At 43.9% G+C, this 13690-nt stretch overlaps 1 protein-coding gene across 1 annotated transcript; it reads right to left on the reverse strand.

Moving 5' to 3' along the window:
- Positions 1-1173: 1173 nt before the first annotated feature.
- LOC311184515 (olfactory receptor 5A1-like) lies at positions 1174-2121 on the reverse strand (the record flags this gene model as incomplete). Its single annotated transcript, XM_084254598.1, has 1 exon — positions 1174-2121. One exon carries the CDS (start codon positions 2119-2121, stop codon positions 1174-1176), a length of 948 nt encoding a protein of 315 aa, XP_084110724.1.
- Between the last annotated feature and the right edge of the window lie 11569 nt (positions 2122-13690).

Below are 13690 nucleotides of genomic sequence, written 5' to 3' on the forward strand. Positions count from 1 at the left end.
AGATATGAGGGAAATAGTTAATCTACTTACCTGAATGATGAAATCACTTACAAATGTTTTTCTTGCATGTCCAAGAGACCTACTCTAATGGAAAAGTGAATGTGTTGGGAAGGGGATGGGCCACTGCCTTTGAGAGTAGGTTTAGCAGAAATAGCCATGTGGGACAGCTCCATTCTAGGCGCCCTCCCCTCCATGAAGGGGTGATGACTTGCATGTCATATCCATGGATAAGTCCTTTTGAGAAAATGGAAAATAATACTCTGTACAGAGAAGTAGAGGCTAGTCTGTTCAGATGGAGAAATAAGGGTTTTATAGGAGCAATTGATTCAGACCGAGGCGAGCTGGAGGAAAGAGTGTGGTGATCCAGGAGAGGCTGACCATGTAATGGAGGTGGGGAATGAAGAGGTAAGCGACTGGTGTGGCCAAGATCAAAGGCAACACTAAGCAGGCAGTTCAGGTGACTGAGACTAAGAGGAGTCCTGATGTGGTACAAGGACTCCACATTCTCAAGCTTCTGCACAGCTGAAAGAGAAATGGCTGCAAAGGGCAGTGTCCTTCAGTTTTTATTTGGCAGATTATTTAGTGTTAAAGGAGTAGACATCAGTTTCCAGTAATTGACATTGGCTCTACTTAGTGTATTGTTCTGGATCCTGCCACATGCTAGTAATAGAGTTAGATGCTGTTCAGCTTCAGGGCTGCTTGTTGTTGAAGGTGGAAGGCAGAGCAGGGAGCCTGGGATCTGAGTGGCCTGGTTTGGGATGGAGATCTGCTCTGACTTCCTGTGAGGCTCGGCAGGTCTAGCTAATCTTCTGGGACTCACTTCCTCATCTGGGTACAGGGTGGGGCTGTATCACTGTGCTGCAATGAGTGTAACTAATTGCCTTGGTTCCCAGGACATACTAAGTACCAAATGACAGGTGATTGCTCTATTACCTGTGAGAATAGGTCGTCCTGGGGACTTCTTTTTCCTAAAATATCTTTTTCCCCTGACTATTTGTGGTGTGGTCAGTAGACAGAGGGCCATGAAGAATGGGGAGAGGAATCTGGCAGGAGGATTCTCCATTTTCAAATATGCCCACTGGAGATCTCTTGTGCCTAAACCAGAGGTGGAGGTAGATGCTATGGGTCATTTGAGTCTCTGGGGGTTTGGAGAAGTAGGTTTCCCATCATGAGCTAGTAAGACACTTTCTTCTTCCCTAGTACTTTCCACAGGGCATCTTTGATCTCTTTGTTCCTCAGACTGTAAATGAGGGGGTTCAGCATGGGAATCACCAGTGAGTAGAACACAGACACCACCTTGTCCCTGCTCAGTGAGTAGCTGGAGCTGGGCCGCAAGTACATGAAAAGTGCTGTCCCGAACAGTAGAGTCACCACCATCAGGTGTGAGGCGCACGTGTTGAAGGCCTTCATTCGGCCTTCTGCTGAGCGGATCTTCAAGACGGCAGCTACGATGTAGCTGTAGGAGATCAGGAGGATGAGGAATGACGTCCCTCCAACGGCCACCACCACCAGGAAGTTCACCACCTGACTGAGGAAGATGTCAGAGCAAGAGAGTGCCAGGACAGGTGGGAGGTCACAGAAGAAGTGGTTGATGACATTGGGTCCACAGAAGTGGAGTCGAAATATGGAGCAGGCCTGGGTCAGGGAGCTCAGGAAGCCACCCACGTACGCCCCAAACACCAGACGTGTACAGAGGCCCGGGGACATGATGGCTGTGTAGAGCAGGGGGCTGGAGATGGCTGCATAGCGGTCATATGCCATGGCCGTCAGGAGGAAGCACTCGGTGAGGCCCATGCCCACAAAGAAAAAGAACTGGGCTGCACAGCCCAGGAAGGAGATGGTCTTTTGCTCCCGGAAGAAGTCAGTGAGCATCTTGGGAGCCACTGAGGAAGAGTAGCAGATATCAATGAAGGACAAGTTGCTGAGGAGGAAGTACATGGGTGTGTGCAGACGGGGGTCACCTCTGATCAGAAAGATGAGTGTCAGGTTCCAGCCCACGGTCACGAGGTAGATGGCCAGGAAGGTCACAAAGAGGGGGACATGGAGTTCTGGATGGTCTGAAAATCCCAGGAGGATGAACACGGTCACGGTGGAGCTGTTTCCAGCCCCGGCTGGGGACATGTTTATCCTGGATCACAAGGACAAGAGGCAGATTTGGGGTCATCATGGAATCTACATGACAGGTTGGGTCACCAAATAATCACAAAATGCACAAGAAGGAGGGCAGGGCACTGCAGAGACTGACTTAATGCTGATTCCTGCTCTCGCTTCCTCGCAGATGGCAATTGTAGAGACTGTCTTCCTGCTTATTGCAAATATTTGCTTGTTGCAAATATCTACTTGTTGCAAATATCCACTTGTTGTAAATATTTGCTTTTTTAAAAAAATATTTATTTATTTATACAAGCACTGGGTACAGTTAGAAATGCGGGAGGGTGCGATATTTCACCAGAGCCAGAGCAAGGAACAGAGCAGGCAGACTGACGAAGTAAACTGCTGAGGGGAGCAGCGGGCGTGGCAGGAGAGGTCTGTGTGCCATGTCGGACCCTTGCTGGTGGCCGGGTATTGAACTGGTTCTGCAGAGGCTGCGGGAAGCTTTGCAGTCCAGTGCTCAATCGCTGCGCCACTGGGGAGGCCTGCAAATATTTTCTTTGAAACAGCATGGGGTGGTTGACATGAGCATAAACTTGGGATTCAGAATCTTTGCCATCAGCAACTGTCTCCATCATGGAGTGGCTGTGTTCCTCTGGTGAGGTAGCTACCTGTTCTAGGCTTCAATTGCTTAATTTTTAATACAGTGACAGTACCCACTTCACATAGGTAAAGTGATACCTAGAATGCCCCCAGTGAAAGGTATTATAAGCACCATTTTGTGTGTTCCAGATAAGCCACATCATACCTGAAATAACTCTTTATTTAACTTTATTCAAATTTTGATACTGGAGTAAAGGAACTAAATTCAAGGATATATTGTGAAATAATCACACATTTAGACTGTCTTTGATCCAGAGTATCAAGCCAGATGTGTATAGGGATGCTAGTTGCCAAATAATAGATCTGTATCATCAATAATAAATCCAGCATCTATTATCTACTAATATATAATTATCTAATAATAAAACAATAATCCATTAATTATCTGTCAATAACACAGTAACACTATTCAGAGGGCTAATGTTGCTCCTGGTGGCTTACAGCGAATGATCCTTTAAGGTCTGGAATATATACTAACCTTTCTTCAGGTCTTACCCAAACAGTTGAGAAATCAGCAACATTATCTTTGTCTATTTTCAGTCTATTCTATCTACCTCTTACGTTATAGTGATTCTCACAAATTCTTTTTATGTTTCAAAAATAGAAATTGTTATTTTATGCATTTCGAAGCAATATGTGAGAACAGTAAAGTAATTTGAGCAATACACAACTGTGAAATATTCAACCTAATAACCAAGTCCAATTCCCAGTCAATGAAAAAAATCTTGAAACTGACCATCACAACATTGCATCCCTTGAAATAACAGCTCTTAACATTCTGGTGGGTATTCATATCCTAGTAAACATACCTCAGTAGCTGACATTGATCTCAGAAATCATTCCAAGTCTGCAACTTCAGTTTGGGAAGCAACACATTCCCTATTTACTATGAATTTTTAATGTCAAATTTAGAGAGCCACTTCATTTTAATATCCTTAATTTTTGAAATTTTTTATACCTGTTCCCAGCCAAGGTCTCATGGACTTCTAAACTTTCTTCTTGGAACTTGCACAGAGAGAGGCCCTTGGAATTCGGGGCCATGCTTCTCCCTTTCAGTAGCTCCTGCTACAGATTCTTCATCACTAAACCCCACAAATTTAATAATGAGAGAATGGGAAGCCTCTTTCAGCCACTGCCACACCACTTACTTGTGTAGTGTCTCAGGATACCTTACCCCGCTCCCACGCTGGTCATGTGACTTAAGCTTTATCCTATGTGAGAGGTTATGCAGCCGTGACCAGGGGAGGATTCTTACTCACAGATAAAAGGAAGAAAAGAAAGGACAAAGTTTGGCTTCATCTGCTGCTTTGTAGACTCACCTGGAGAGGTTGGGAGCCGAAACAAAGAAGTCTGCTTGCCCCGTTCTGTGTGAGGTCGGCTATTTGTTGAAGAAGAGACTGAGGTCTAGTAGAGAGCCTCAGGGTAATTGGGGATTGGGGTAATTGGGGCTCAGGAAAATGGAAAGGGGGGCTAGATAAAGTGAGTTATGATTCTGGGTAGGCTTCAGGACAAGCCTGGTTCTGCCTCTTGTCAACTAGGAGGTATTAGACACCTCATTTAGCCTTTGTGAGTTTGAAGTTCTCCTAAAAGGAGGATGGCAGTGACCACTTAACAGAGCCATTTGAAGATTGCTTAAGATCATGTGTGAAAGCCTCACAGACCCTGAGGTAGGACATGAATTGGGACTATGATTGCTCTAAGCAGTAATTATTTCTTAAAGAATCTTACAGAATACACTTCCACCTCTGGTGGTAGGTTGAAGTTGCTTATCCATAGACAGGTACCACATACTACATCTTAACCATGTACCACAAAGTTCTGTAAGTAGTGTTTAGGAGTGAGATTGAGGAATGGAATGCTCTAGAACACTAAATGGAAAGTATCTTAAGGAGTGTATGGGGCACTTACATCTACTCCATTTGAACTCTGCTCATGAAGAGGTGCCTCTTCCCTTGAGAGAGAAAGGAAACCTTCACTCTTCAGCAAACTCAGGGAGGCTGGGTTTGGTCTGAGTCTGGACTCCTGCACTCCTGTGATATACGTTGGTCAACACTCATCTCACAGAGCTGAAGCCAGAGGATTTGAGAGGCTCAGTGTCCTCATTGGATTCATAGATATTTGTGACTAACTATAGACTTCAAAGTTATGGCGAAGATAGAATAATAAGGCAAAGTGAAGTACCTAGAAGAGGTCCTTACACACTCAGGAACTGGTGGACTTGATTTATGACTCAGCTCACTTTTCATCAAATATCTGCAAGAAAATGTTAAGTTTTATAATTGAATTTGCCTAGTCTGAGCTTAACAGATGTGGTCGGTGATGGGAGAGAAAAAAATGGAGTAACGACAAAGAGAATCTCAATCAAACTGGATTTGCTGTGGGTTTTCTGTGATCCACCATCCCTCCTGACCTAGGCTCTGTCCTTCACCCCACGATGCTTTCTCCTGTCATCTTTGAAGAAGCCTGGTGTCCACAAATTCTTATTCTTGCATGTCTCTCTTTCATCTGAGTGCACAAATGACTGGGAACTGAAAGAAACCCTCTCAATGCAAGGTGAGAATTCAAGCAGTGTCAAGCCATGAGTCAGAAAAGAGAAGGAGGGTTTTAGAGGTGAAAGGTCCCTGACGTGTTTGGAAAGTCTGCTGTGGAAAGTCTGTCCTTCCAAAGTATAATCAGACTACTCACTAGTAACTGAGGCTGTGTTCAAGGGCAGAGCAATCCCCCCCAGAAGTTTCACCCTTTTTTAATTCTCTTCCTAGTTGCCAGAGCTCAAACACGGTTCAGGAGGCCCATCAAAGGGACAGTAAGTAAGAAGACTGGAACCGATTGGGGGAAAAAGCAAAAGAATTGAGCAGAGAAGAGCCACATAACTCCACAGTCATCTATGAACTTGCAGCCCTAGAGTGCCCAATGAAGTGGACAGTAACATGGGCATGAAGACAAAAAGTGAGCGATGAACTGCAGCACTCACCCTCTCCCCCTCGTCTGTCTGTCCTGTAGCTGTTATCTGTCTTGAATTCTGCTTTGGATGGAGTCTAATAGGCCTTGGGTCACGTCTAGTCACCGAAGTGCTAATGAGTTTCAAAGCAAATTGGAGGTTGGTTGGGTCTTCAGAGTTCAGAATATCCACTTATTGCAAAAAATGTGTGTTTGTGGACACAAAAATTGGAAGGAAATGATACACAATGAAATCAGGGAGGCTGTAATCTCGACGGAGTTCTTCTGTATCCACTGATATCTGCTATTGGGCTATTTTGAAAGCATTTCAGAGATGGGGGTGAATTTGAGGGAGATTCCTCTCTCTCCTTGGAGATGTTTCTTGCCCTTGTGGGTCTTTTTTGAAAGACAGAGGAATGTATTACCCAAACATTACAGACTTGCTGTTAATTGATCTCTGGGGTGGTACGGAGAACACACTCATACAAATGCTCTGAAGACAATGCTTATTAAACTCCATCATAATGCCCAGCACGTCCAATCCCTGAAGGCTAATCACGATCTCTTTGGGTAGAACATGATGAGCAAAGTCAGCATAGCAGCGGAACACACACGTCAAGGTGAACAGCCATCCAGAGGTCAGAGGGGGTCTCTATAGCTCATTATAATATTACTAACACAATACAATTAACATAATAGAATAAATGTAATACAATAAATATAACCTCTATATGGAAATATACATATATATATACAGACACACACACTGTTTCTCACTCCTCCACATAACCTCTTGCATGAAGTAACTGAAATGCATGGGAACACCATTATTGAGCACCTACTAGATGCTAAGCCCTCAAGCTGCTTTACATATATTAATTCACTAAATCCTCCAAAACCCTCTTGCAGAAGGGCAAACAGAAATTTGGAGGAGCTAAACAAGTGCAGAATTTTGCAGGTAGGAAGGGATCAATCTAATATTTTAATCAACAAGGAGACACTAAGCCCTCCCGTGAATGTGTTGCCCCTGCAATGATTTGGAACTCAGGTACACGGAACTGTGTGGATATGGTCAATAGCACCTTCAATCCAGAAATTCATTCTCTTCCCATAGAAATCTATGATACCTTCCTCCAGGAGGGAGATGTTAGAAGCCTTTCCGCTAAAGTTGTTCTTGGCGTCATCCAGCATGTGTGGTGTGTGGTTGTGAGCACGAGCCCCACCAAGTCTTTGCGAGGGAGTGAGAAGGTCTCTGTCACCAGTACTTCCCCAATATGGACTCATCACCGAGCTAGGCAAGGCTCTGCCTGAAGACTCTTAGATCTCATTCTTCTGGGAGTGGGAGGGGCGACTTGAACTCCCAGTGTCGGAGGCTGGACCCACACTTGGGTGGGACTGTGTTCCCTTTCTGAAAAGCCCCTTAGGGGAAGGACTGGTAAGGTCAGTCAACTTGATGGCACCTGATGTAGTTGTGCAAATGGATGGCCAATCAAAATTGATTAAAAATGAAATAATCTGATTTATTAAAATGGCACCACAACTATGAAATCATGACTTACCTGTTCTTAGCCTTACTAAACATTTTTGTTTCATGGTGTCGTTCATCACTGACAATATACTCAGGAGTTGGCACATCTCCCAGGGCTGGTTTCTTTGAGAGAATTAAACGCGGGATAGAAACGAGTGCAGGTGGAGCACATGGATGGTGCTCAGGGCAAGTGAGTTTGAGGAGGATCTTCTTGCCACGCATCCTCCTCAGGTGGATTTCATTCCCCCAAATCACCCCTTAAAACTGACCCTAGAACGCAGGATGTCCACGAGGTGGCAGCAACAGTCCAGTGGCTGGGGGATAGTGTAGACGCGGGTGTCTGGGATGTGGGTGGGTTGTTCAGTTATCTCAGTTGTGAGTCATCTTGCTGCGTGGGTTTCTGGAGGTCTTCTTCAGAGCTTTGTTTCAGAGTCAAATCTGCAGTCAGGAGAGTGCAAGAGCCTGAATTCAGCTCCTAGGACACCTAACCTCCTGCTTTGCTCTTGTACGTGTCTTTGAATGACTCCTGGAACCTCCAAATAACATTTCTATCCTGTACCTAAGCTCCGTGTCTACCGCCTGGTGACAGACTGAATGTCTACCAGGTTGAAGTTTTCACTCGTCAGGAGTCACGAAATACCAACTGAGACAATGCTGCAAACTCTAGTTGGAGAATCAATGTCATGTTTTATGCTAAGAACCTTTGTATTTTTTCCTGGACTTTACTTAGAAGCAATTAAAATAACCTCATTAAAAGAAGTATTCAAAAATGTTAAACAAACCTGAAAACTAATCATATGTTAGCAGAAGCCGTCAACACACAAAGAGAAGCATAGCATAGCAGATGCGAACTTTTGAGTTGAATCTCACAGCAATGACTTCCCAACATCTGTAATTTCTATGGTGTTTATCTGCTTTTATATGCTGCTTGTTTTTATGCTTTTTGATGTTCACTTAAATTCTGCCTTAAATTCTTAGGTTTAATCCAATTTGAAATTTGATATTTTGGAGTTAGGATTTGGAGAGTTTATGGCTATGTCCCGATGAATTTACTAAAACCTGTCTTTTCACTCATTCTCTACTTTCTTATAGACTAGGTTGACAGAGACTCTGCCCTTTCATATCCAACACAGACATTGTTCATCTATGATTGGCTCTTTATTCTTGAGCATCTTAGTCTTGCTTTGTAAATAATTTTATCACTCTAATCAGAAGAGTCATGACAGGTGAAATCTATTACCACCCTCTAGGGACAGCCTTTTCTCATTCCAAGAGAAGGTCAGTATTAGGGGGTTTGCTTCTTAAGTTATCCCAGATCCTTGTTAGCGTGAAAGTTCTTATAGTTGATTGGATTTGACTCTCACAACCTCAGATCTGCTGGATCAGTTTATCCCCAATCCTAACTCTCTTCTTTTACTGAGATAATATTCCCTCACCCTTTTATCCTAACTGCTTTGCTCCCATAGCAACAATTCTACAGATTTCTAGATCTTGTTATGGGTTTGGCTTTATCTGATCCTTTTTTTTCCTTGATATCCATATATAAGTGCCACCATTTTGTATTGTCTTTATCCTTCTGACTTACTTCACTTAGCATAATTCTTTCCAGCTCCATCCATGTTGTAGCAAATGGCAAAAGTTTAATCTTAATTTTTTTTTATAGCTGAGTAGAATTCCATTGTGTGTATATACTTCATCTTCCTAGTTGGCGCATCAGTCTCTTGACACTAAGGTTGTCTCCATAGCCTGATTGTTGTCAGTGGTGCTGCCATGAGCACATGAGCAGGTATTCCTTTAAATTAATGTCTTTGCTAGGAGTGCTTCTCTCGAAGAACTTCCTTCCTTTTTCTCATCACAGTTAACTTTGAAAGTCACCTACCTTTGTTTCTTTCAGTGATCTCAATTGCTGATTTTCTTTCTCTAAATTCTACCTAATACCTGTGTGTCAAAATTCCCAAAATTGTATTCCTTCATATAGAAGACATTTTAATAACTTATTTAGCTTTTGTTTTCGGACTCAGGATTCTTAACTTGATCCCCATGAAATGAATGAACTCCTTCTTATCAACTTTATTCCTGAAGAAAAACACTTCTTCAAATAGAAGATGAACATCTCAAAATTTCAGATTTTCAGAACTGATGGGTCCTTTGAGAACAAGCTCAATTATCTTGTACCCAGCAGGGGAGGGGAGGGTCTGATTGACATGCCAACAGTCACGCCTGCACACTCTGGACAGTAGTGGGAGCAGCACCCAAAATAATAGCGAGCAAAGGAGCAGTTCATGTTGCAATGAAAATGAGTCAAAAAAAAAAAAACAGTCAGAAGGGACCGCTCTGGCCGTGACCCTGGACCGAGTCAGTGACGTTACTATATAGCGCTCAGGGGTGACTTCTGTTGATCAGGTACTGTGCTCCGACCTTCTTATTCACATCCCATTTCATGATCATGGCAACCCTTTTGAGGTAGGTGTTATCATTGCACCAGTTTTACAAGTGAAAAGCAACATTGAAGAGGCTTAAACCTTTTCATTATCTTTAAATGGCAGAGCCAGAATTCAACCTTGATTCTTGGTGTTGGTAACACTTTTTTTTTATTATATTTTTTATTTTTTATATTTTTTATATCATGTAGGGGCAGGAAGGGCACAGAGCAGGATCTCTATGATCTGGGCAGATGGGTAAAGGAGAGTCCTGGAGACCTTGTGGCTTTTTCTAGTTTTTATTGAGCTTTTACCAGGTTCACAGCAGGCAGGAGTGCAGGGGGCCGGGGAGGGTGGCAGGCTTCCCAGACCCCGTGAGTCTTTACTCTTTCTGGGCTCTCTGGCGTTCTCTCGTGGTCTCTGCTTCTCTGCTGGTTCTGCTCACATTCTCTGCTCTCTTCTGCTGCCTCTGTTCCATGATGCCTCCCTATAAGCCCAGTCTTAGCCCAGGTGTGCCCACCTATGCATGGCCACACCCACTCCAGGGGCCAGCCATCAGGCATGCATGCAGGACCACAGCGATCCATCATTCATACTCATGGTGGGAGGGTGGATAAGCCTGATCCTTTTCACTTGCCCTACAATCATTCTTTATTCTGTACAATGTATGCTTTCTCAGCTCGGTTATAGTCCCTGTGAAATTCCCTCCACCCTCTCACCCGCGGACCATCACCACAGTCCCTTGTGCTCTTCCCACCCCTTTTTTATCCTACTCCCTTCTTCCCCCTGCAGAATGTCTCTGGTTTATAGTTGCCTGTTGATTTTGATTTTTGCTTTATTTTAATTACTTTTTCTCCCTGATCCCTTATTTGGATCCTCTACATTCCTCCTATAAGTGAACCATCCAATATTTTTCTTTTTCTTTCTGGCTAATTTCACTGAGCACGATCCCTTCCAGCTATATCTATGTTGCTGCAAATGGCATGAGTTTTTCCTTTTTCAATTGCTGAGTAATATCCCATTGGTAATGCACTTTTTTTTTTTTTTTTGTGGTACCCTCGCTGGCGGCTGGGCAACGAACCGGCACTGCAGAGGCTACGTGCAGCCTCACAGCCCAGCGCTCAACCGCTGTGCCACCAGGGGAGGCCCCATCAGTAATGCATTTTTATTTTTTTATTTTTTATTTTTTTCAGACTGTACATCCAAAGGTTTTTATTCCCTAGGAACAAAGACATGTGGGAAAGAAACTCCAAAGGGAATCAGGACCACAAGTGATAGAATGACACCAGGGTGGCGTGGCTCAGGAATCGGATGGATGACACACTCCACAGTGGACCGGTCATGCCCTGGTTTCTTGGATTAATACCTGCCCTGTGCCCCAAGGGGAGGCGGGGTGCAGCAGTGGGTGGAAAGCTTCTGAAACTGACACAAAGGAGATAAATGTACAACGTACCTGTCTATTTGAGGAGGCCTCTTGGAAATACCAAAACCTCCCTCTCAAGAATAGAGGTAGACAGATAGGAATGAGGGGGGTCTGGGTGTCACAGACAACCAGAAAGGAGTCCCAGGGACCCTCTGTGGCTGATAGAATCTGTGCTTTCCTGCTAACCGCAAGGGAAGCAATAGCTGGCCAAGGCAGCTTCGAGAAAGTCACACTTGCCAAATTGGGCCCCAGAGCAGTTAAAGCCTGTAATGCTGTTTCTATTCATTTGAGTAAGAAGCCATTTTCCTTTTCCTTTTCCCAGAAGATTCACTTCTGTCCCCTCTTCTGGCAAAATCTTGCCCCCTCCAGGCCTAGTCTTCTAGACTAGACTGACATTGGGCAAGAAAAACCTTGGACCCTTGCATTTCCCAAGACATGACAGTTTCTATGGCAGTGAGAACCCCTAAGAACAAGGTCTTCTGGTGTGGGTTAAGTCATCCAGTCCTGCACTTGCAAAACATGTCAAGTAACTCATCGCTGCACCAAGGGTGGCCTCTGGGCCTGAGCCTCAGGTCCAGATCACAGGGAGGTCTCCTGGAGAATGAAGGTGGGGCTGCTCCCCTGCTGGGCTGAGCCTTCCTCAGGCACTGCCACCGCCTCCTTGTCTCTCAGCATCCCATTACTCATCTTCTCCGGAAACATAGTGTTGTCCACGCAGATGTCTTGGCTGCAGCTTCTGCAGTTAAGTCGCTTCTGACAGGACAGGGGCAGGAGGGCAAGGAGTCGGTAATGCATTTTTAAACACAAGATTTAAACACAAGATCTTTAGCACAGGATTCATGGTGATGTGTATCTAACAAAGTGGAAGATTGCCCACCTACTCCAAGGGGAGTCCTCCTGCACCCAGTGGGGAACACCCAGGGGAGAACGAGACAAGGGACTGGGAATAAGACTTGGGCGGTGGGTGGCTGGCCCCTCTCACCACACCCCAGGGAACAATCAGCCTGCAGAAAGGGTGGGCTCTAATGGCTGTTGGGCTTTTCACTTTGGACCCAGCTCGAGGGACCCACAGCAGCCCCATGCAAGACACGTGTGAGTCTTCCTACCCCCTGAAATAATGAACTCCCTCAGGCCATTTTTAAGAGTTGGTAACAAAGGAACAGGGATTCCAGAAGCAGATATTACAGAGCCCAAAGTGTAAAAAATTGAAGCAGGAACCCGGCATAAAGCAGCAGGAAATGCAGGAAAATTGATTGTAAACACGATGGACAAACCAGCCAGTTTTGTTTCCTGTATTGTGTGGCCTCAGGACACTTTGCCTAAGTAAACCGGTAAGTCAAGCTTCTTCCTTCCACCTCATTCTCCAAAAAATGACAATGATAAATGTACAAACTATTCCACATATTATCTTTAAAAGGGGCATAAAATCTCTATTTATTCCCAGGACTTTTGGGTGATTCAATGAGCTAATACACATCAAATCCTTAGAAAGCATATCTGGTACTCAAGGAATGCTAAATATGCGTTTCTATTTTGTGTTATAGATTATAATTGAGTGCTCATTGTAATACTACTCAGCCAAAACTCTGCTAATCTCCTTCAATAAGCAGTGAAAAAATTCATTCATTTAACAAATATTTGCTGTGCCTTTGTCCTAGTCACTGTTGTGATAGTCTCAGTCTAGACCAGTGAGGAGAACAGACAGAACTCTCTCTTGCCTCTGTGCCGTTTACATTCTGGTAGTGAAAATTTTAGTACAAGAAACACCAAGCTCATCTCATTTCCCTTTTTGGTAGGTTTAACACAGTGATGTCCCAGTGCAGGGTTGTCCCAGTTCTTGATTTTTACTGTCCACATCTCTGACAATTTTTGGAAACGCAAATCTAAGAGCCATATTTATTTATGTTAACAATTTCACTGAGATAGCCCTAACATGTAGATGTTTGCCTCCATTTAAGTGATACAACCTGATGTTTCTATATGTAAATATATGTATATATGCACATATCATGTATACTTGTATACGTGCATGTCATTTGTGGCAACAAATGATATGTAACACATATATACCCTTATAGGCTTCCATGTGGTGAAAAGATCACCTAAATAACTTATCCAGTACTTCTTCATAGTTACCCTTTTGTATGTGTGGTGAGAAGATTTAAGATCCTCTTGGAAAACCACAGTACCAAAGTGCTGAGGATTGTCACCCATTGTTCATTGTGTCTCCAGAGCTGCTTCATCTCACACACTTAATCTATGTACACTTGACTAATACCTCTGTATCCCTGACCTCAGCTTCTGGCAACAGCCATTCTACTCTCTGTTTTCATGAGTTTAACCCTTTTAAAGTCCATATAAGACCACACAGCATTTGGTTGTCTGTGCAGGCGGTTTCACTTAGTAGGAAGCTCAGCAGGTTTGTCCATGTTGTTACAAATGCTCGTGCTCCTTTTTTAATGGCAGAATCACAGTTCATTGTGTGTGTCTGTATATTCTTTATCCTTCCATCTATTACTGGCCCAAGTTGTTTCCATGACTCTGTAATTGTGAATAATGCTGCAATGAGCTTGGGAGTGCAGACGTTTCTTCTAGATAGAGATTTCATTTCCTGTGGATACATGCAAA

Source organism: Talpa europaea (genome assembly GCF_964194135.1).
Source record: "Talpa europaea genome assembly, chromosome: 1".
In the NCBI taxonomy this organism is placed as follows: Eukaryota; Metazoa; Chordata; class Mammalia; order Eulipotyphla; family Talpidae; genus Talpa; species Talpa europaea.